The 20,310-nt window shown below is 41.5% G+C and overlaps 1 protein-coding gene across 1 annotated transcript; it reads right to left on the bottom strand.

Annotated features, from left to right (window-relative positions):
• Positions 1–8,088: 8,088 nt before the first annotated feature.
• LOC128400234 (serine protease 27-like) lies at positions 8,089–14,606 on the bottom strand. The gene is made up of 6 exons (XM_053362352.1): positions 14,549–14,606; positions 13,622–13,642; positions 12,291–12,456; positions 11,649–11,923; positions 10,654–10,823; positions 8,089–9,000 (listed from the first exon to the last, which is right to left on the bottom strand). Exons 1-6 carry the CDS (start codon positions 14,604–14,606, stop codon positions 8,761–8,763), a joined length of 930 nt encoding a protein of 309 aa, XP_053218327.1. The 3' UTR covers positions 8,089–8,760.
• Between the last annotated feature and the right edge of the window lie 5,704 nt (positions 14,607–20,310).

The following is a 20,310-nucleotide window of genomic DNA, read 5'->3' as shown; positions in this document are numbered from 1 at the left end:
GGCATGCCACCTTCTCAGAACTTGGGCCAGGACCTTTGCTTCCTGACCAAAGCACTCCCTGCATGTGGGTGTGTATAAGTGCTTAGCTTCACACCCCATTTGAGACACCCAGTTTCACACTGAAAAATCGTGTGCTTCTTTCAATGTCAGGAAAAACCCGCCCATTCTGCCTGTGGTACAGTGTTATGACACCCCTGAATCTGTGGATGCTGGCTCTTGAGGGCAAATGGAACATTCTTCCACCAGCCTCAGCCAGTCCCCACCTCCTGGCCTTCCTACTTAATAGCCAGTCCAGGGGCTGGAAGTGCCTAGACTCAGTGTTGCCCTTGTAGAACTCAGCAGGGAGGGTGATGTGAACAAAACTAGAATTATTTGGCCCTGCCTGTCACAGGATCTTGCTCCATCTAGCGTTGGTCTTCACCCCGACTTCTACTCTACCATTACAATCAGCATCAGCTACCTCTGCTCAGAATACCCTAAGGCATGTTCTAAAGGAAGTGCATAATGCAGAAACTTTGGAGAAGCTAAGCAGTTTTGGAGGGAGACCACCAGTAAACCCTGTTCATGCAATCTCCACCTCCAAGGAAGATGGGAGGAGAAATGAACAAACAAATAACCTCAAAAACAGAGGGGCACTCCCCCCCTTGCCTCTTTTAATCTACTAGAGAGAGAAAAGTACTAGGTTAACAGAAAAACACTGACTTTTCCATTTCCCAGTTTCACACACAGAAGCACAGCACCCAGCTGTTTAGAAAGGATACAGTGACCAAATTTTATTCCTTCTATCTTAGTCTTCTCTTATTGCTTTCAAATATACTTCCAAAACTATGATAAAGAGGAGAGGTGAAAGAGGACAGCCGTGTCTTGTTCCCTTAGAAATACTAAAGTGAAATAAAAGAAGGAATTGCAACTACTAAAAGTTGTCCAGATAGTATATCTATAATGTATTATAAAAAATTGGAAGAGACAATATAACCAGTGTTAGAAGAAATAAAAACAAAATTTTAGAAGGAGGTCAAGTGTCCGAATCATGGAAAGAGGCCCTAATTACCTTAATACCAAAACAAGGATCCAACTTAGATGAAATTAAAAATTATAGACCAATTTCCTTTCTAAACTCAGACTATAAATTATTTGCAAAAATTCTGGCTAACAGATTGAAAAAGATATTGGCAAGAATAATAAATAAAGATCAGTCAGGCTTCCTACCAGGAAGACAAATTTATAATAACATAAGACTGGTAACAGATACAATAGAATACTTAGAAATGAGACCAGACAAGAAGGCAGCACTGATCCTGGTGGACGCAGAGAAGTTTTGATCTCTGTTTTTCTTTTTCATAGCAGATTGTTGGATGCAGAACCCCTTCATATATGCCTTACTGAACCCCAAATTATATCAATGTCCGGCCCTTGTTTGTTATTAAATTGAAAAAATTCTTCTAACGTATCTTTGGCTTTTTAAACTATATCGTCATTATTCAGGATACTCTCATTTAGTCTCCGCCTTTTCATGTACTCCTTCTGTGTTACTTCCAGCACTGTCGGGTTATGGTCTGACATTACTCTGGGCAAAATTTCTGCTTTACTTGTTCTTAATATTATTTTCTTGGAAACCCAAATATTATCTATTCTACCTCCTGATTTTAGCGATTTTGAGAATTGAAAATTGGAAGAAGGTAAGAAGTAACTTCCCAACGTTCATCTCTTTTCTTTTATGTCCAAGTCTTCAGGTCACATCATTAAGGTCTCCTATGAGAATTATATTTTCATTATTATGATCCCAATTTTTTTCTTCTAAATTCTTATAAAATTCTGATTTCTTACTATTTGGGGCATAATTTCCTCATTTTAAACACTTGCCACAAACAATTTTCCCTTACAGGCAACCTGTTTGTGGAGCATTCATCCTAATTTTTCAGCAGGGAGGTTTGCTGTTACTGTGCTGAGCAGATATTCTCCTGCAATTCCTAGTGCATTTCTCTTCACTCTTATGACAAAAATATCTAATTTTGCTAGGAAGTAGGTTTGTTACACACAACCTGATTTTGCTGGTTATGTCATTGGATCCCCCTGCCCCGCAAAATAGTGACAGTCTAGAGCCGTCACTCTTTAAACCCGTCTCCTTTTTACACCCCTGAAAGGTGGGGAAAACTTGAGGGATTGATTCCCACTTACCAATCCATCACCTTTTAGCACAATTAGTTGCAGCAGGTGCAGTACCAGTCAGGAGGGCTAAACGACATGCTCCACTCACTGCTGATTCTGCAGTCCTTCTCTGAAGTATCTTCCCAATGGTTCTTTTGCTATGAATGCCAGTAAATGTTGAACTTTGATCTCAATTTTTACTGTGCTATATAATGTTCCAAATCAAGGGGAAAGGGTGGCGCTTCTGTGCATTTCCTTCTCTTTGGGTTCCTGAGAGTCTCTCTACGTCTGGAGTGGGGGTGCAACATATAAATCTCAGTTCTTTGAATACATACCCTCCAACATTTTTCTGATGAAAATAGGGACGTCCTTTTCCATAATAATAATTTTATTATTTATATCCTGTCCCTCTGACTGGGTTCCCTCAGTCACTCTGGGCAGCTTCCAACATATAGAAAAAGATAATGAAACCAGGGCTTTTTTCAGCTGGAACCAGTGCTTTTCCTTCTGGGGTTACGCAGGGGTACCCATATCCCTAAACATTTTGTGAATCTAAGTTTGGCCTCATTGAGGGGCAGTATTTCAATATGAGTAGGAAAATGAGCACAGGCCAGAACTCACTGGAACTTAGTTCCGGCACCTTTCAGGTGGGCCCCATTGCCATTATAAGAGAACAAGGGAGGTGTTCAGGGTGAGTTCCAGCACTACTTTTTCTAGAAGAATAGCACTGAATAAAACAATAAACATTTTAAAAATACAGGGCTGCCTTCCGATGTCTTCTAAAGATTATATTGTTACTTATCTCCTTGACTCAGAGGTCACATGACTCCATGACCACCAACATTTATCCGATGAAAACAGAGACATCCTAAGGAAAAGTGGGACATTCTGGGATCAAATCAGAAACCAATATAATAATTCTTCCTATCTATGCCTCTCTCCACTGACATGTAAGGGGTATTCATACGATGAGATGAATATATTTGGATGTTGAGTTTCCCATTTTTTTCTTTAAGTACATTCATGCTGGACAAAACGGGCCCTTTGTCTGACCCAGCAGTTTCTTCTTATGTTCTTATGGAAACTTCAGGTCAAGAGGCAGTCTAACTAGATTCCTTGGTCCTTTGAGGTATTTGGCAGCCAGACTCGTCTGATGTTCTTATGAGGGCACCAAGTTGACGAAGGTTGAATTAGATACTGGAGGTTGGGAGATGCTATTCTCTGGCCCCACTCCTTCTAGCAGTCCGTCTATTATTGCTAGTGTTGTGTGATGTGTGTGTAGGGGTGCTGCTGCCTTGTTTACTTTTAATTCTTTGAAGACTCTTAGCAGACACTCCCCCTCCTTTTGAAGTTTTATGTATATATATATAAAAGCCTAGCAAGCAGCGATTCCTTCCTCAAACACCCCCCTCGCCTTCTCCAACACCCACCCACCCACAATGATGTTCCATGTTGTGTTACTGGGCCTGCCCAATCCTGCAAGGGTGCTTCACCCAGAGCAGGGATTCCACCACAAGCTAGGAGAGCCCTGGGCTCAAGCTTGACTTCTTGGCTGATATGAGATTGGACAGCGCCCCCTAGGGAAATCCAGCATCACTATCTGCTGTGATCAGCAAGTAGATTATTATTTTTATCACTCCCCTCAATTATCACCAGAGTGTTCCGAGTGCTTCATGCCCATAATCTCCCTCCTCACGCTAGAACTCTGTGAAGCTGAATGCTGGATGGTTCAGGACAGAAAAAAGAAAGGGCTCCTTCATAGTTAAACCATGAAACTTGCTCCTGCAGAAGACAGTGATGGCCACCAACTTGGGTGGCTTTAAAACAGGGCTGGACAAATTCATGGAGGAGAGTGCTACTAATGGTACTAGCCACATGCCCTCATGACTAATAATTTCAGGGTTGTCAGGGACAAGATCTTTCAGCCATCCATGATGGGATCTTGCTATGCAACCTAAATGGTGCCTTTATGTTTCCCCTCTGCAGCTAATTGTAGCTGCAAGTGGATGGGGTTTGGATTTGGGAAATCAATGTAGGAGGAAATTCCACAGGAAGATACATAGATCAACTATGCAATATCCACTTTGGCCCCCTCAAACAACATTGCCTGTGCATTCCAAACATACAAACATCCTGTCCTAGTCTTGCTATTCCTACCTGGTTCCTTCATAGCCGGATGGAAAAGACTCTGTATTCTAGGAATGGTGGCTAGTTTTATAGGGAAGGAGAAATCACTCTTTATAAATATACCAGATGTGTTATTTTATCATGCGGCATTATGTAGTAGTCACTCCAAAGAAACACATTAGTTTCCTGGTTTGAACAACAATAAACAAAATATTTTGATTTTTTTAAAATAAAGAAACACTGTAAAGGGTGTGACTGCATGCAGCATCAGATGCAAAACAGACCATAGAGAAGGAAATGGTTAGAGCAATCCACAGAAGCATAACTGGGCAAGATATTGGGTGTGATCACGTTAGTCATGCTCAAAGTAGATCCCCTGCAATCACAAAAAATAGTTAACATATTAATGTGCATTTTTGCAATTTTGTATGCAATTCTACGTAATATGCATGTTTGCAAGCCTCCCAGAGTGGCTGGGAAAACCCAGCAAGATGGGCAGGGTATAAATAAAAATGTTATTATTATTATTATTATTATTATTAGTAGTAGTAGTAGTAGTAGTAGTAGTAGTAATGTAACATATTTTTGCATGTCAATTTCACTGCTATATCTGCTTTTAATCACACTTCATCCTAATGTATGTGTTCTTGTATGCATTATTTGTTTGGATAACTGCAGCACAAAATTAGGAGGATTTCAAAGGATAGCTGTGTTTTCGTTTGCACGTAGTTTTGGAAGCATGAATTACGTAGGTTTGCGTTAAAATGCAAACTCAACCAAATTTATCCCCTAAACCTATTCTAAGGAGAGGGCACTTGTGAGGCAGTTGCATCAACTATTGGGGCTGTTTCCTCATTCCAAAGCTCTACATAGTTTTATAGAATCCAGCACCAGCTATAAAGATTTGCATGTCAGTATCACTGCCACACCTACTGCAGTGAATACTGATAGGAGGAATTTATTTCATTTGCTTTTGTTCTTTTACTTCCATTTATTCCATTGTTATAGTATCATTCGACGGCCAGTATTTGCTTTGGTTGTATTCAAAGCATTACGTGTAGCATCGATGGCCAAACAAATAAAGTTCCAGTGTGGTTGGTAACCGTACACACTCGGTCATCCATCATTGTAAGTCATGTCAGGCCTTCTATTTAACAGGTTTAATGCTAATAATGCAATGGATGGACACAAACCACTCACACCCACTACCCACAGTGAGGTACCAGGCACAAACATTCCCCTTCAACCAGGCCTTGGGATGATTAACATGCGATGTCCTTTTAATTATGGTTTTACTTTGGTTTTGTTCTTGTTTTTATTAAGCACTTTGTGTTTCTATTTTGTGTTTATATGCTGTGATGTGCCCTGAGATCTTTGGATGAAGGGTGGTATGCAAACTTAATAAATAATAAAATTAATAGAAGAAGAAGAAGAATCTGGTGCATTGGTTCTGCACATGCCAGTGCTGTACTGACAGCCTAAGGCAACATTACAGGAGGAGCTAACATGGTGCCTATTAGAAGCTTTCGGTCTTCAGCCCTGATGTGCCACAGCCAATAGCAAGAGAGGCTGTAGTTTAATAGCATATGGAGGGCATCTCGTTGAATCCCCCATATCACCCCCATATCATGTATTTCCTGTTCGTCATTCCCTCTTCCTTTGTGTTGAGCTTCTGGCAAGATGACAAGTCTATGGGCAGGGACTGTTTGTTTTTGGCTGTGGTACAGGACCGTACTTACCAGGTAAGCAGCATGCCACTTACAGACTCGGACGAACGCATATGGTTCTTGAAATTGCACTTCTCAAATAGTCGCTGCTAACATAATTCAATATAGTTCAACAGCTGAGGAAATTCTGAGACTTCCTGATCTCTACTGGAAATTTGCAGCTCAAGGAATGGGATTCTAGTGTTTTGACAGCTGCTCTTTCAGGCAGCGGGTTCAGATAAAGATGGATTTTTGATTGACTTTCCAAAGCAGTCCCTTTTTTATACAGGGAGGAGATTGTGGTGTACAGACTGCCTGGTGGCCCATCACAATTTTGATGTTGCCCTTTATGCAGTGGAGGACCTTGGGGGTCTCACATTTTAGTGGTGCCCTGTGCGATGCCAAAATGTGGCAGCCCCTGGCCTCTTGCCTTTCATTCTACATCATAGTTACAACATTCCCTGTAGCACCCCCAAGGCTCTGTGCCCAGTGTGACCTAAATTTGCCTCTGCTTTATGTAAAGGGCTCAGTCTGTGGTTGAGTTCTTCCACCTTCTGTCTCTAGAAGGTTCCTGGCTGTCATCTGCAATAAAACAGGAGGGCTGATGTGACTGGACTGTAATTTCCATCCTGCCTGACTATTCATGTTGCTGTTGAAGCTGATGGAAGTTTTATTCCAACAATGTCTGGAAGGTACAGTGTTGGCTACCCTTGAAATCAGAAAATTTCTGAACATTTTTCTTCTTCTTTTCAATATCATATTAAAACCGCCCCAGCATTTTCCAACTCAAAATGGACAGTCTTCATTTTTTAAAATCCTTATCTTTCTCAAAATTGTTTGGTGGTATTGCTGGTCTGTCATAATAAGCCATAATTATTTATTTGTTACACAGATGTTTCATATATTTCTACTCTTTTATCCAGGAACTCAGTTCAATTTACAAAGGGCCTTGCTGCTTTCTCAGTGATAATACAGTGGCTTAGCTATGCCAGCACAAAAGCATCATAGTTCCAAATAGTTTCTGAAGATTGCTGTAAAGAATAATGGTTCCATCAACTATATTTTTTGTCAATGGTAAGAGATTTCATTCTATTACCATTCTGATCAAGGTTGAGGCATTACTTCGGATCAGAGCAAGGAATAGGGAATAGGGAAGTAATCATACAAATAATAGAAGCTGTAAAACGATTGCAAGCATTCTATAACAATTTATTGATCATTTTAAAATCATGAGTAAAATACAAAGCAATCTTATTGTATCCAGACTATTGCAAATAAAAGATTTGAGTGAGCTGAAAAATTTCAATTCATAGTTCAGTATGTTCCAGGTGATTAATTTATTCACCACTTGTTTTCATGTCATTTAAAAATGTCAATTTAATAAAAAATAAAATAAATAAAAAGGAATTGTGAAAGCAGCACCTTCAGTATCACTGTAAAAGTCTGAAGTATCATAGCTTGCAAATGAAGAGCATGGATGAAAAAAGTCTCTGCTTTTTCTCCAAGTGACAATTCCAGGGCACTTTGGGTGTAGCAGTGAGGTGTTGTGGTTAGCGAGTTGGACTAGGACCAAGGAGACCAGAGTTCAAACTCCCACTCAGCCATGAAGCTCGCTGGGTGACCTTGAGCCAGTCACACTCTCCCAGCCTAACTTGCCTCACAGAATTGTTATTGTGGGATAAATCAGCCTCATATAACCAACATGCTTAACCAACATGCATGAAGGGGTTAAGACCATACAGTAAGCTGTCCAGTCAGGTTTAGCTAGGTCACACCCCCTTACTTGGGGAGAAAGGTTAACAAAGCCTTTGCTCTCTCTCTTCTACCATGTAGCTGCTCAGTACAGATGTCTGGGCTGGTTGCTGAACCCACTATCAGATGTTTACAAAACAGTTGAAATGTGATAAGGTAGACATGCTGAGATTAAATATAGAGAAGTAAAGGTAAGCATCCCTGAATCCCTACTACATGTGGTGATTTAAATGAGTCCAACCAGCAGCCTAACTCACGATATTCCATACAATGAATTGAAAAGGATGTTCAAAATAACTTTTATAAAAAAAACCCCAGAAGCTTTACTTTTGGGAATTATAGGGACAGAACTACCTAAATTGTATAGGAATTTATTTATATACGCTGCTACAGCAAGAAGAATGCTACTTGCCCCAAAGTGTAAAGAAGCAGAAGTCCCAACAAAGGAAGAATGGATACAAAAACTTTTGGAATATGCAGAAATGGTGAAACTTACCGGAAGAATAAGAAATCAAGATAACAAACTTTTTATAAAAGAATGGAAATGATTTATTGAATATTTACAGATAAATTGTAAACAGATAAAAACAATAACAGGATTATTGTAATAACCTGCAGTTATATAAGAGTATATATTTGCAGTCGATAATGAAATGAACAAGTTAAATGAATTTGGATATGCAGAAGATATTAAAAAATAAATTTAAGGAACCGCGGAAGAAGGGGGAAGGAAGTCAAAGATTATCCTGCATGCTGTTAATAATAAAACTCAAATGTATACTCTAATGTAATCATATTTAGTTGTGAATATAGCAGCTGTGAACATATCCATTCATCTGCTCTTGATTTTGTTTGAAAATTATATATTTAGAGGAGAAAACGAGCTCAAATGGAGAATGTTAAATTGATTGTAAAACTAATGAAATGTATACATTTGCAAAGTATAAATAAAAACTAAAACTAAAAAAAGAAAGAAAAGCTATTCCATACAATTGGTGGGCAGACTGGAAGCCAGCAGACTGGTTTCTCACAAATGGGCCAGTACAAACGCCACCGAGGTGAATGTCACAACATTGGGTAGCCCACCAATTTCCCCACCACCCCCATTTCTACCCTGTATTCTCTCTTGGATCCAATTGGCATAGAAAGGTACTGAAATGTAGACACCTGGGTGGGAGGGTTGGCCACAGCCCCTTCCCCAGCTCACAATCCCAGCCTGCATCCAACCTTCTTTGAGCTGGCAAACTAAGGGTCCCCCGGAGTCACCCTGTGGAAAAAGAGATGGGAGATGGTACAGGATCTGTGGTGAACACGGCAATGAGCACTCTGATTAGGAATACCGATTAGATGAGGGAGCTGGAATGAGGTTTATAACCAGGGATGGGGAACTGGTGGCCCTCCAGATGCCTCTGAGCTCCACCTGCCAACAGCTTCAGCCAGCATGGCTCATGGTCAGGGATGGTGGAAGTTGTATTCCAGAAACATCTGGAGTACAACAAGTTCCCAGCATCCGATATAAATCTTCATTTGCCTCTGGCAGGTACTAACCTGTGACCCTGTCAGCCTTGGCCCCCTTCGACTGCACCTGTCACACTAGGGGTAGAAATATTGCTCTACTTTGTAGGGTTTGAAAGACTATTGAAAAAATTAATAAGGATTATTCAATTCAACATCACCAAAGCAACTAATTCTAACAATTGTAGATGACTTGGGCCATCTTAAAAGAGGCATTCAGGTCTGTGTGTGAGAGAAGGGGGGAAAGCATCATCTGGGATGATATGTGTGGTGTCCATCTTTCAAAAACAATATAAGTAAACTTTCTTCCCTTTAGAACTGATGGCTTTAATCTCCGATACAAATTTATGTGGATTTTACTGAGTTTCAACATTTGAGCCCCAAGCCATACAGTTAAATGACCAAGGCTGCAACCCTTTACCCATTGACCTGGAACTAAATCTCGTTGAAGTGAACAGGACTCATTGGGGCAAACAAAGGTCCTTCAGAATCACCCTGTGGAGAAAGAGATGGGAGAAAACATGGAATCCATGGTGGAAAACTCTAGCAACAGATTCCAAATACTGATCAGCCAAGGGGGCTGAAATAAGGTTTATAATGCTCTGGTCCATGGGGTCACGAAGAGTCGGACACGACTAAACGACTAAACAACAACAACAATAGGAGATGGGGAACCTGATGTTGTTGGTCTCTATATCCTAACAATTACAGCTAGCATGACTCATGGTCAGGGGCCTGAGACTAACCCCATCAAACAGAAGAGGACTTGTTTCTGAGTTGACATGTATGGGAAACTTTTTTTTTAATAAAGAAAGGTGTGCTATACATATTTTAAACAGAAGAAGTATTTTTTTATTCTTTCGAATCTGCTTTATTCTTGGTTTTGGTTATATGAAGCTTTTATATTTTTAGGTTTTATTGCTAAAACAAGCAGCACAGAAATATTTTTAAACAAAACAAGAACTCTTGGGGAAATAGGTGAATCTGAAAAGCTGCAAGGTGCCATCTCCCAATGGTAGACCAAAATTAGGAAGAAATGGCTAAGGGCTATGTTCATACAACGCGATCATTCAAAGAATCGTAGATTTATAGAATTGTGGAGTTGGAAGGGACCCCAAGAGTCATCTAGTCCAATCTGCAGCAATGCAGGAATCTCTGCTAAAGCATTCTTGGCAGATGGCCATCCAACCTCTGCTTAAAAACCTTTGAGGAAGGGGGTCTGTTCCACTGTTGAACAGCTCTTACCATCAGGAAATTTTTTCCTAGTGCTCAGGCAGAATCTCTTGTAAAATTCTCTTCATAAAGACATAAGGTATTTTTCTTTTTATAATGCCATTACGCCAGAGCCTGCCTTTGTCTACCTTCTCTGATGGCTGTATGAAGAACAGGTCATGGAGCAACCTACCTGGCAGGAATCTTTCCCACCTTCTGGGTAACCAGCACAGATCATATCCTGCTTGACAGGATCCTTTCTTAAGCCCTTCTCTGAGACACTGTTTAAGAGAGCATTGCAGACTTCTCGGCTTATGAGCGGCACCTTCACTTGCTGGAGAGTTTGTGGGGCAGGTAAAGACACTAGAAGATAGAGAAAGGGAAAGTGTTCATGGAATGCAGAGGCATTCAGTAGGACAAAAATTTAGCACTGAGCACACTATAGATATGTAGCTGCCACACTCTGGGACAACTTCTCCTCCCATATTTATTTCTAGGGAAACTTAGGTGCAGCCCAATACATTTTGCTGTCTGAGGCAAAATACCAAATTCCCTCCCTCTGAGATTCCACGAACAATACTGGTGTTTTCTTTAACACAGGCAGTGGGACAGAATCCTCCACTGCACTTGAGGGCACCGGGCTAGTTTGAGAGCGCAAGGCAGATCACATGACACCTACAGTTCTGACTGCTCCACAATCTACACCACCTGAGTCGCTTGTACCACTCTGCCTAATGGTAGGATTGGTCCTGGGGGGAAAATGTTCATTTTGCAATTCTTTTTTAAAAATCCTCATGAAGATTCACCAGCATTGTAGTGCAAATTTAATTTTGGTATGCATTTTCCTATGTTACTTTTGTGAGGGAAATGGATGGAGTACGCACGTGCATTCAACCACCTAACGGCATCCACGTCGCCCAGGTGATCACAGCAACAGAGATAAGAAAAGAAGAGTCATTCTGTTGTCTGGAGAGGTCACTTCCTGGTTTGCATGGAGAAACCGTTTTCAACAGTGACGGAAGCACACAGATGTATCGAGGCAGCGTTGGATGTTGAAATGTTGTGTCCCTAACAATTTTGCGCCCAGGGCAATCGCCCCTGTGGACCCCCCCCCAATGCCACGCCCCGGAACTGTTCATTTGGATGAGTCACAGAGTCTGAAAAGGTGCTACGAAGAAAACCCCTCACCTCCAGTTTGAATATCTCCCCATCCAGTTACCCAGCAGTATTCTTCTGAAGAGAAGCGTGTAGAGGACTCTGGCAGGCGGATGGGGAGGATGTAGTCAGTGAAGCTCACAGGCGACTTCAGCTTGATTAAAGCAATATCTGCTGTGTGGTCAACGCTGCCATTGTAGTCAGGATGGAGGATAATCTGTTCTGCAGCAGATGCTACAGCATTATCAGAGAGGTTTGAGAGCTGATGGGCACCTAGGAGGACATTGTATCGGAACGTGGGCCCCAGTCTGTGAATACAAGGGCAAAAGATTTAGCTGACATTTGATTTCCTGTGGCTCACCCTAACTGTATACTTCACAAAGAGCTACAATTCCAAGAGTTCAATTCCCAGGGAAGAAGGATGGATTTTGAAACCATTCTGAGAACTGTAGTTCTGTGTGAGGAGCAGGACTTTCTTAACAGCTCTCAGCAAACTACAATCCCCAGGTTTCTGTGGGGGAAGCCATGGCTGTTTAAAGTGGTATGATAGTGTTTTAAATGCAGCAGAGGCCTAAGACACCAGGAAGCTGACTGGTAGGCAGCTGAAATTAGTCTGGCCTTGTATAGTGAAGCTTTATAATGGCTGCAAAGCAATACATACTGTGTGATACTCACCCATAGAAGAAGCAGTGAGCTGCTGTCAGGACCCACTGCTCAGCTATGAGGGAGCCTCCACAAATAGGATAAGAAAACAGCGAAATGCTGACTTGCCAAGGCCATGAGCCACCAGAGGCTGGTTGGCCCCCAACTATTTTTGGAGCGTTTATCGGCTGCCCACTCTCTGTGGAAGAGGAAATAAGAGGATTTGCCATTACGGTTTGCAGCACACACATAAGGGAAGTAATGTAGCAGAAGAGGTGGAAAACACGAGGAAACAAAATTAATTTACAAGTAGGTTTTTTGCAGATTATAAAACCATATTTCTTGTCATTGATTCTCCTGGGTTTAATGGGCATTTCATCTGCTAAATGAAATCGACTTTTTTATTTCTTAGCACGTTTACAGCAGTTTAATTTCTGCAGTGCAAAATTAGGAAAAGGGAGAAGTTTGAAGTATAGTTGTATTTTGCTTCACATATACTGCTTACTGCTTGAGAAAGTGCAAACTAGGCCTTTAATTACCTTTAAATGTGAACCAAATTAAAATTCTCATCCATCCTTACTCATATACGTGGTAGTGGAATCCATGAGTCCTGGACTCTTAGCTCTCAGTTTTGGCATCCCTTTCTCCCATACGTCTTCCATCACCATAGCTAGAAGTAGAACCATGTAAAACCTTGGGGTTTTTGGTTTCCATGGGTCAGAGAGTAAGATGGCAAGAGTCATTTTAAGATTCTTCATGTGAGATGCTTGATGGGTGGGCCTTTCTTCCACAGCTTAGTGGGCAAGGGAATTGAGACAGTTACCTTTGTAAAGTAGAGCACATTCCAGCCACACAAAAGTCCAGAGGCTTCTGCATCCCCTCACTGACATCTCTCCATCCAGATAAGAAAAAGGTAGCAGCACAGTTGAAGGACACATTCCAAGCAGGCAGTATGAATGGCTGGCTGGTGAGGGTGGGTGACATGGGGAAAGCAGTGTGGCCTTTGGAGGGGGCATGAACTGAGGAGAATCTCGAGGACTGAATATTTCCTCCACCCTGGCATTACAGTGTGCAGCTTGGCACCATGTCTTAAGGAAGTTGGACACCTAAAACCAATTCTTACTGAAGACCATGCAATCACATCTAGAATGCAACACCTTGTTTGCTCTACTCTTTACTTGTGGTGTGGCAACATCAGCTTGTGGGTTCATGTTCCTCATATCAATGTGACATATTAAGGAGTATCCTATCTAAGGCGAGGATGTTGGATTACAAGACCTCTAGTTTTTAGGAGGCCTTTTCTTTAGTTTCCTCCACAGAGATTCCTGTGAAAAACTCCTTCCAATGTATTGAACGACTCTTACCTGCTTTTGAGCTTGTAGCACCTGAGGAAAATAAAGAAAGAAGATACCCCAGGTAAGAGTCATTGTAGCAGAAAGACACAGTGTAGGATTGTATGTATGAACAAGGGGGAAGGGAACTTGTTTACACTGGCCCACTTCAAACATGTCTCGATTCAACAAGCCAAGGTATGCACAAATTCTTTGCTTGTGAACAGAGCCCCTCCACTCTTCTCTTTGGGCATGCCACACTCAAAGCAAGAAGCCTCTAGTTAACTCTATTATCCCACGTTCTGACAACCAGGTTAGGATGGTTAATCACTTTTAAACAAACCAGGTTATAAAAAAGTGGGTTGATAGTGGTTTAATTGCCTGGCTAGTTCTGAATTTGGTAACCATAGTTCCCTGGTTTGGACAAAACATGAAACATGAAGATTCCTTAGAAGCTTCCTCCTTTAATCACAGCTTGTGGTGAGGGGAGGAGCAAATAGACTGTGTGGGGTGGGGGTGGGCAAAAGGCACCATGTGCATATGTCAGCTTAATAACCTGACAGATGATTGTCTGTGAATGCAGCCATTCTTTTTCCAATTAGTTGAAAAATTAACACCTTTGACAATTGTGCCACAAGTTCATTCTGAAACATGGTTCTTAGGGAATGTATTCAGAACCACATTTAAACCTGGGCTCATCAGGACTTTAGCTCTTTTAATATTATGGCTTTACCCTGGAACTATCTAAGTTGGGAAGAACAGATGTCCTAAGGAAAAGTGGGACATTCCAGGATCAAATCAGAAACCAGTATAGCTTCTGTAAATCTGGGACTGTCCCTGGAAAAATATGGGCATGGAGAAGGCATGATTTCCCAGGAGCCCTCACAACTTTAATTTTTTTAAAGAAATGAAACCTTGGAGTAACTGTTCTCCAAGCACTTCCCCAACTCCATCAATCACCTTGTAGCATGGTCAGCTGCAGAAGCCACACAGTCAGTGCGGAAGTAACAATTGGCATTGCTGTCCTTCTGAAGTATTCTCTGAGTGGTTCAGCTCCAGTCAGTTCCAGACAACAGATGTTTTATTTCAATCTGAATGTCCTCTAGGAGCCGTACTATTAAAACACAATATCAGCAATGAAAAGGTAGTGCTCCTGTTATTGGCCTGTCTGTTGCTGAGTCTGGAGAAGCAGCACAGAAGCCCCAAGTCCCTGCAATCTCTGGATCCCAGAAGCAGCAGCATCCCAAATCTCTGCCAACATCTGAGAACGCCCACAGGTGTGCAGGTTGCGCATAGGTGGAGGCAAGGCATGTATACACTTTCCCCATTGATATCCATATCTGAACCAGCTCCCCGCTTGTTTGGAATAGGGAGAAGGGGGAGAAGATGAGACTCTCCAAAAGCCCCCACCCGCCTTTTATCTTTCACATTAAGTCCACAAACATGGAAATGAAGGTGGAGACCTCCTTCTTCATACTTGCCACCAGCTATGGTCACTTACAGGCAACCAGTTTGTGGAGAAATAGTCCTAATTCTTTTAGCTGGGAAGTTAGACGGCATGGTGAGAAGCAAATGTCATCCCATGCTTTCTAGTGCATTGCCTTTCATTCTCCTTATCACAAAAACATCCAATTTAGGGGGAAGTGGGTTTATTATGTACAACCTGAATTTGCTGCTTATGCAATTGAATCCAGCCTGCAAAATAACAACAGTGTAGCTGTTGCCTCCATCCGTCTTGAGAGACAGCCCAGGACCCCTATCCACACTGCCAAGGCTTGCGCCCCAGGGAGGTCACTTTGGTGCTGCTATTGCACTGGTTTGACTTCAGGCCTGGAGACACACTTCATTGTTTCTGGAGACAGACAGGTGCCAACAATCTGCTTATGTATTTATTACTGCTAGATTGCACTCTCTATAAAGATTTGAGGAGTGAGGTTATTACTCATCTACTACTACCCAAATCAGGATGCTCAAGCACTGCTACTGTGTCTTTCTTCTGGTAGAACAAGATAACCAGGTGACAGCAAAAACTGCAAAATTTTTAGCAGGGGCAATTAGAATAAGATCTATTATTTGATTAACTTTCTAATATTCCTCAGCTTAGGGGGGGCGGGGAAATAAAAAGAAAGCCTATTGGCTCACATGTTTTATCTGTGGTTAAAGGATCATGTATCAGTTCTGCCATTTGTATTGATGTAGACCTCCAGAATGTATTTTGTATACCTAACTATTTAGTTCTATCCCCAGTATATTTTTTCTTATTGCTATGGCTAGTGGCTAATGCAAATAAAGTTTCTATCTATGCATGCTTTTATTACAGTTCTTTTAAAAGGGACCAGGGCAGCAAACACCAAAATGTAACAACAATGTTAATACAGTATAATGAAAATACAGTACAATAAAAAAATAAAGTAAATATATATTAAAAATGTTAAGAACAATGTAAAACATTTATAAGGATCTAAAAAAAATGAATAAAGGTCTAAAACATTTAAAAGACAAATGCATATCATCACAGCTCCTAATTTCATGATTGACAGGAACAATATATTTCAGCCATCCAGTACTGGATCTTGCCATTTAACCCAAATTGTGCCCCTGTGTTCACCCTCTGTAGGTAATTGCAGCTTCAAGGCACTGTGGATTTGGATCTGGGGAATCAGTTTGGGAGGAAATTATGCATGGAGAGACATGCATGGAGCCATAGATCGCCTACGTAGCATCTAGTTTGGCCCTCTCACATGACTCTGCCACTGCGTTTCAAATATACAAACATCCTTTCCTAGTATTTATCATTCTTACCTAGCTTTTTCAGAGCTGTTCAGAAAAGTCTTTGTACTTCTAGCAGAAGCAGTTAGTTTTAGAGGGAAGGAGAGATCACCCTTTTTAAATTCATATGAAGTAGCACTATGTTCCGTCATTCAAAACAAACATATTAGTTTCCTGGTTCCCCCTCTTTCTTTGTCACACACATGCCGTAAAGGGTGTGACTTTGTATGCAAAGTGAGAAGGTTGCAACAGTAGAGCTGATTCCAAAAGAGAGAGACAGACCATAGAGAAGGAAATGTCTAAAGCAATCCATACAGGCCATAACTGGGCTGAATATCAGGTGAGGTTGACTGTTAGTCATACTCAATGTGAATCCACTGAAATCACCAAAAGGTCTGAAAACAAGACCCTGCTTGTTCTCCTGGACTTCTTTGGTGGCTTTCAATACCATGACTGGCCCAGGACATATTGCAGCCTGAGGGAAAGGAGAAGATGGTACTTTATCCCATGGGCAGAAACCAACTGGGCAGACACTTGAATCTTACTCAGCAACAGTGATGGGGAAGTATACTTCACTTTTTACAAGGGCAGCAGGCTAGCTTAGGAGGTGTAGGCAGTGCTCTATTGATAAAAGTGCCATGGCTGTGTATGGGAAATGCACCTGGAAGTTATAATGTATCGAGGAGTTATTGGTCTGACATGGAGCTCTTTCTGCCTCTGTCCCCCCCCCCATGGAATGTCAATATGAATGTTTTGAGAACAGTCTTAAATATTTTGGGAACACTGGGAGGAGGTGAAGTCCTCCCCAGCCCCCTACAACTGCCTTATCAGTTGTGGAGGATAGTGCTACTGGAGGTTACCACCCACACACTTCTGCTGCTCCTTCTGCTTGTGTGGTGGCACCTCAGCAAAACCTCATCTTACTGTTTACAGCAGAGTATTTCCCTGGTGGCAGACGAGAAGAACAGTAGTCATAGTCAAAGTCCTCAGCCAAGAGCTTCTTTATTGCTTGACTGGTTGCACAAGAATTTCTATTACAAATATATACAAACTATTTAGTAAGGTAAAGGTACCCCTGATCATTAGGTCCAGTTGTGGCCGACTCTGGGGTTGGGGCGCTCATCTCACTTTATTGGCCGAGGGAGCTGGCATACAGCTTCTGGGTCATGTGGCCAGCATGACTAAGCCGCTTTTGGCGAACCAGAGCAGCGCACGGAAACACCGTTTACTTTCCTGCCAGAGTGGTATCTATTTATCTACTTGCACTGCGTGCTTTCGAACTGCTAGGTTGGCAGGAACAAACTATTTACATGCCTTCTATATTTCTCCAGCACAGTATAAACTCAGTGTGTGTGTGTGCTTTCTTCGTGCCTCAAATGGCAAACTCATAGCTCCTCCTTTTGACTGCATCTTCAGCTGACTCCAATTAAGCTGGCACTCCCACACATTGAAGAAACTTCTGGAACGCTTTTTGAAGTTTAAAGGAACCTTAGCTGTTTCTTTAAAGAATGTATTCCTAACAAGTGCTGGGTACCTTTTTTATGTTTGACATATTTTGAGAAAGTGAGGCATTGGGAGGGGGTGGCTAAAGGATGATTTGCACGTCGCTAGTCTTGGAAGCCACACATGTATAAAATCGGACAGTTTGGGCAGAGTTTCTTTGAAACTCATGCATGGACTGATTGGCCACAGGGCCGTGCAAACTGAGGCTACCTGAGGGGAGTAGCTTTGACGCTGCTTGAGGGCTTCCAAGTGGCAGATTGAAGTGCCTGCTTGGTATGTATACATTGCTTGCTGTTTTAGAATAAAATCTTTAATCTTCTCACTCGTGTATTTTGTATTGCTTCTGAATCTCATTTTAAAAGAACCACCTTGCATTTGGCAAGACAGGCTGCCAGCACAAAATGGCTGCCATGGGCAGCAAGGAAAGGGGATAATAATAATAATAATAATAATAATAATAATAATAATAATAATAATAATTGGCTGCGATGATTCACTATACCAGTGAATAGTGTCACAAAAAAAGCACTTGGTGTAGGACCGGGGCTTTTTTTGCAGCTGAAACTCACAAGAACTCAGTTCCGGCACCTCTCAGGGGTGCACCATTGCCAATAAAAGAGAAGAAGGGAGGAGTTTGTGGTGAGTTTCAGCACCTCTTTTTCTAGAAAAATAGCACAGGGTAGGACAGAAAATAAAGCATGCACAGCAGTGGGGGCTGGGGACTAGTGGGATAGGAGCAGGGAGCCCAAACAGTCTGTGGAGCCTGAGTTAATGACTAACAGAGCCAACTAATTCTAAAATGGTCCCCTGCTCCCTGCTGAGTTCTAGAAGAGCAAGAGGAAGCTGACAGCCAGTGGCACCCCATGGACTGGTTGGAAGTAAGATATGTGGGCTTGCTGAGGTCAGATTGAGGTTGGTGGGGCAATGGCCCATTCGGCCTAATGGACCAGCATCCACTGAGCTCTAGTCACTCCACACCCCTTGGCATTTGCCACCTGAACTGGCCATCTTACTCTGCCATGAGTACTTATTCCCAGGTAAGTCAAAGTAGGATTGCAGTGTTATTCAACTAAGAGAAAGAATACACATGCACACAGCTTACACTCTGCAGAACAACTGCTGTAATAGCCTTTCTTTGGTGCTGACTATTAGCTGTATTTGCATAGGTTTTTTGAGTGAGTAAATATGCATAAATAAATAATCAGCTTCAGCAACACCGGACAAAAGCTTAATTGATACTTTTGTACTGTATAATCAGTATGGCAAACAGGAAGAAAAATAAATCTAGTCTCTGTTTGGTAGGGCAAATAAATTGAAAGGAGGATAATTCTGCACTTCACTTCAGTGCATGACTGAACCCTACTTTTCTATGGGAGTATCCAAATCAGTAACTCATTTAAAGGGCAGCATCAAAATTTAACAAATCAATAATTAGAGGATTCCTCAAGGGTGCAGAAATATATTGATTGATCGGACCCTTCATGGAAAGATCCCACAATGGCTTACAACAATACAGAGATACAATATTAAAGTCAGTTAAAGCAATTAGCAATCAGAAGAACAAGGTGGGTCCTGAAAATATATTTAGGTATCAGAGGCCAGGGCAAAGAGGTACATCTTTAGTGTATGAATTGTATATGCAAATTGTGAACTTGGTGGCATCAAGCCTATCAGTGAAATAGACTAACCACAGACAAAGTAGGGATTTTTACATACTTCCGAGATTCCCCCATTAAGCAGATAATTATAAGCATATGAAAATAAAAAGGTAGTATACCCCACCCCGAAGCAAAACAGCCACTTACTTTCTTTCCCATTCTCCTTTCCTTCTCTTGGTATTTCTCTCTCAACAACTGATACTCAACTTTATTGCAAGGGCTGGTAATATGCCCACTTGCCAGACCAACATAAAAGCGTACGCTACAAATAACTGAGATCAATCACACAGGAATGGATTTGATGTGTAATATACAATGTATAGGAAATAGTAAAATTCAAATATGCTTCATTTTTCTTTTTATTTACATTAATGTGTAATTTTTACAATAAAACCTCGACAAGGAGGAGCTAGGCTTACAGTAACACTGAGAAGAAATCCCAAGGATATCCTTATTTTGAAACAATTACACCCACTCTATACATTTAAAGCGCTCTTCTGCCATTTTAACAGTAATGGAGAATCCTGGGAATTATAGCTTGGTAAGGGGGCTGGGGATTGTAGTTGTGTGGTGTCAGCACCCTTAATAAACTACAGTTATCTGGATACTTAAGAACCCATATCCGTTAAAGTGATATAAGAATGCCTCAGACAGGTGGTGTGGATGTGCCCAGAAAACTACTCAATCTCCATTTCCCAATGAATTTATCAGTCTTCTTTCTAGAGAAGCATCTTGAAAGTGTCAGTTTACTCCTTCAGGTGATGTTCCGCATTCTCCTAAACTGTGGATTCC

The sequence above is a fragment of the Podarcis raffonei genome, chromosome 13 (genome assembly GCF_027172205.1).
Source record: "Podarcis raffonei isolate rPodRaf1 chromosome 13, rPodRaf1.pri, whole genome shotgun sequence".
Lineage (NCBI taxonomy): Eukaryota > Metazoa > Chordata > Lepidosauria > Squamata > Lacertidae > Podarcis > Podarcis raffonei.
Note: the sequence above shows the minus strand (reverse complement) of the source record. Positions and strands in the feature narration are given on the sequence as shown.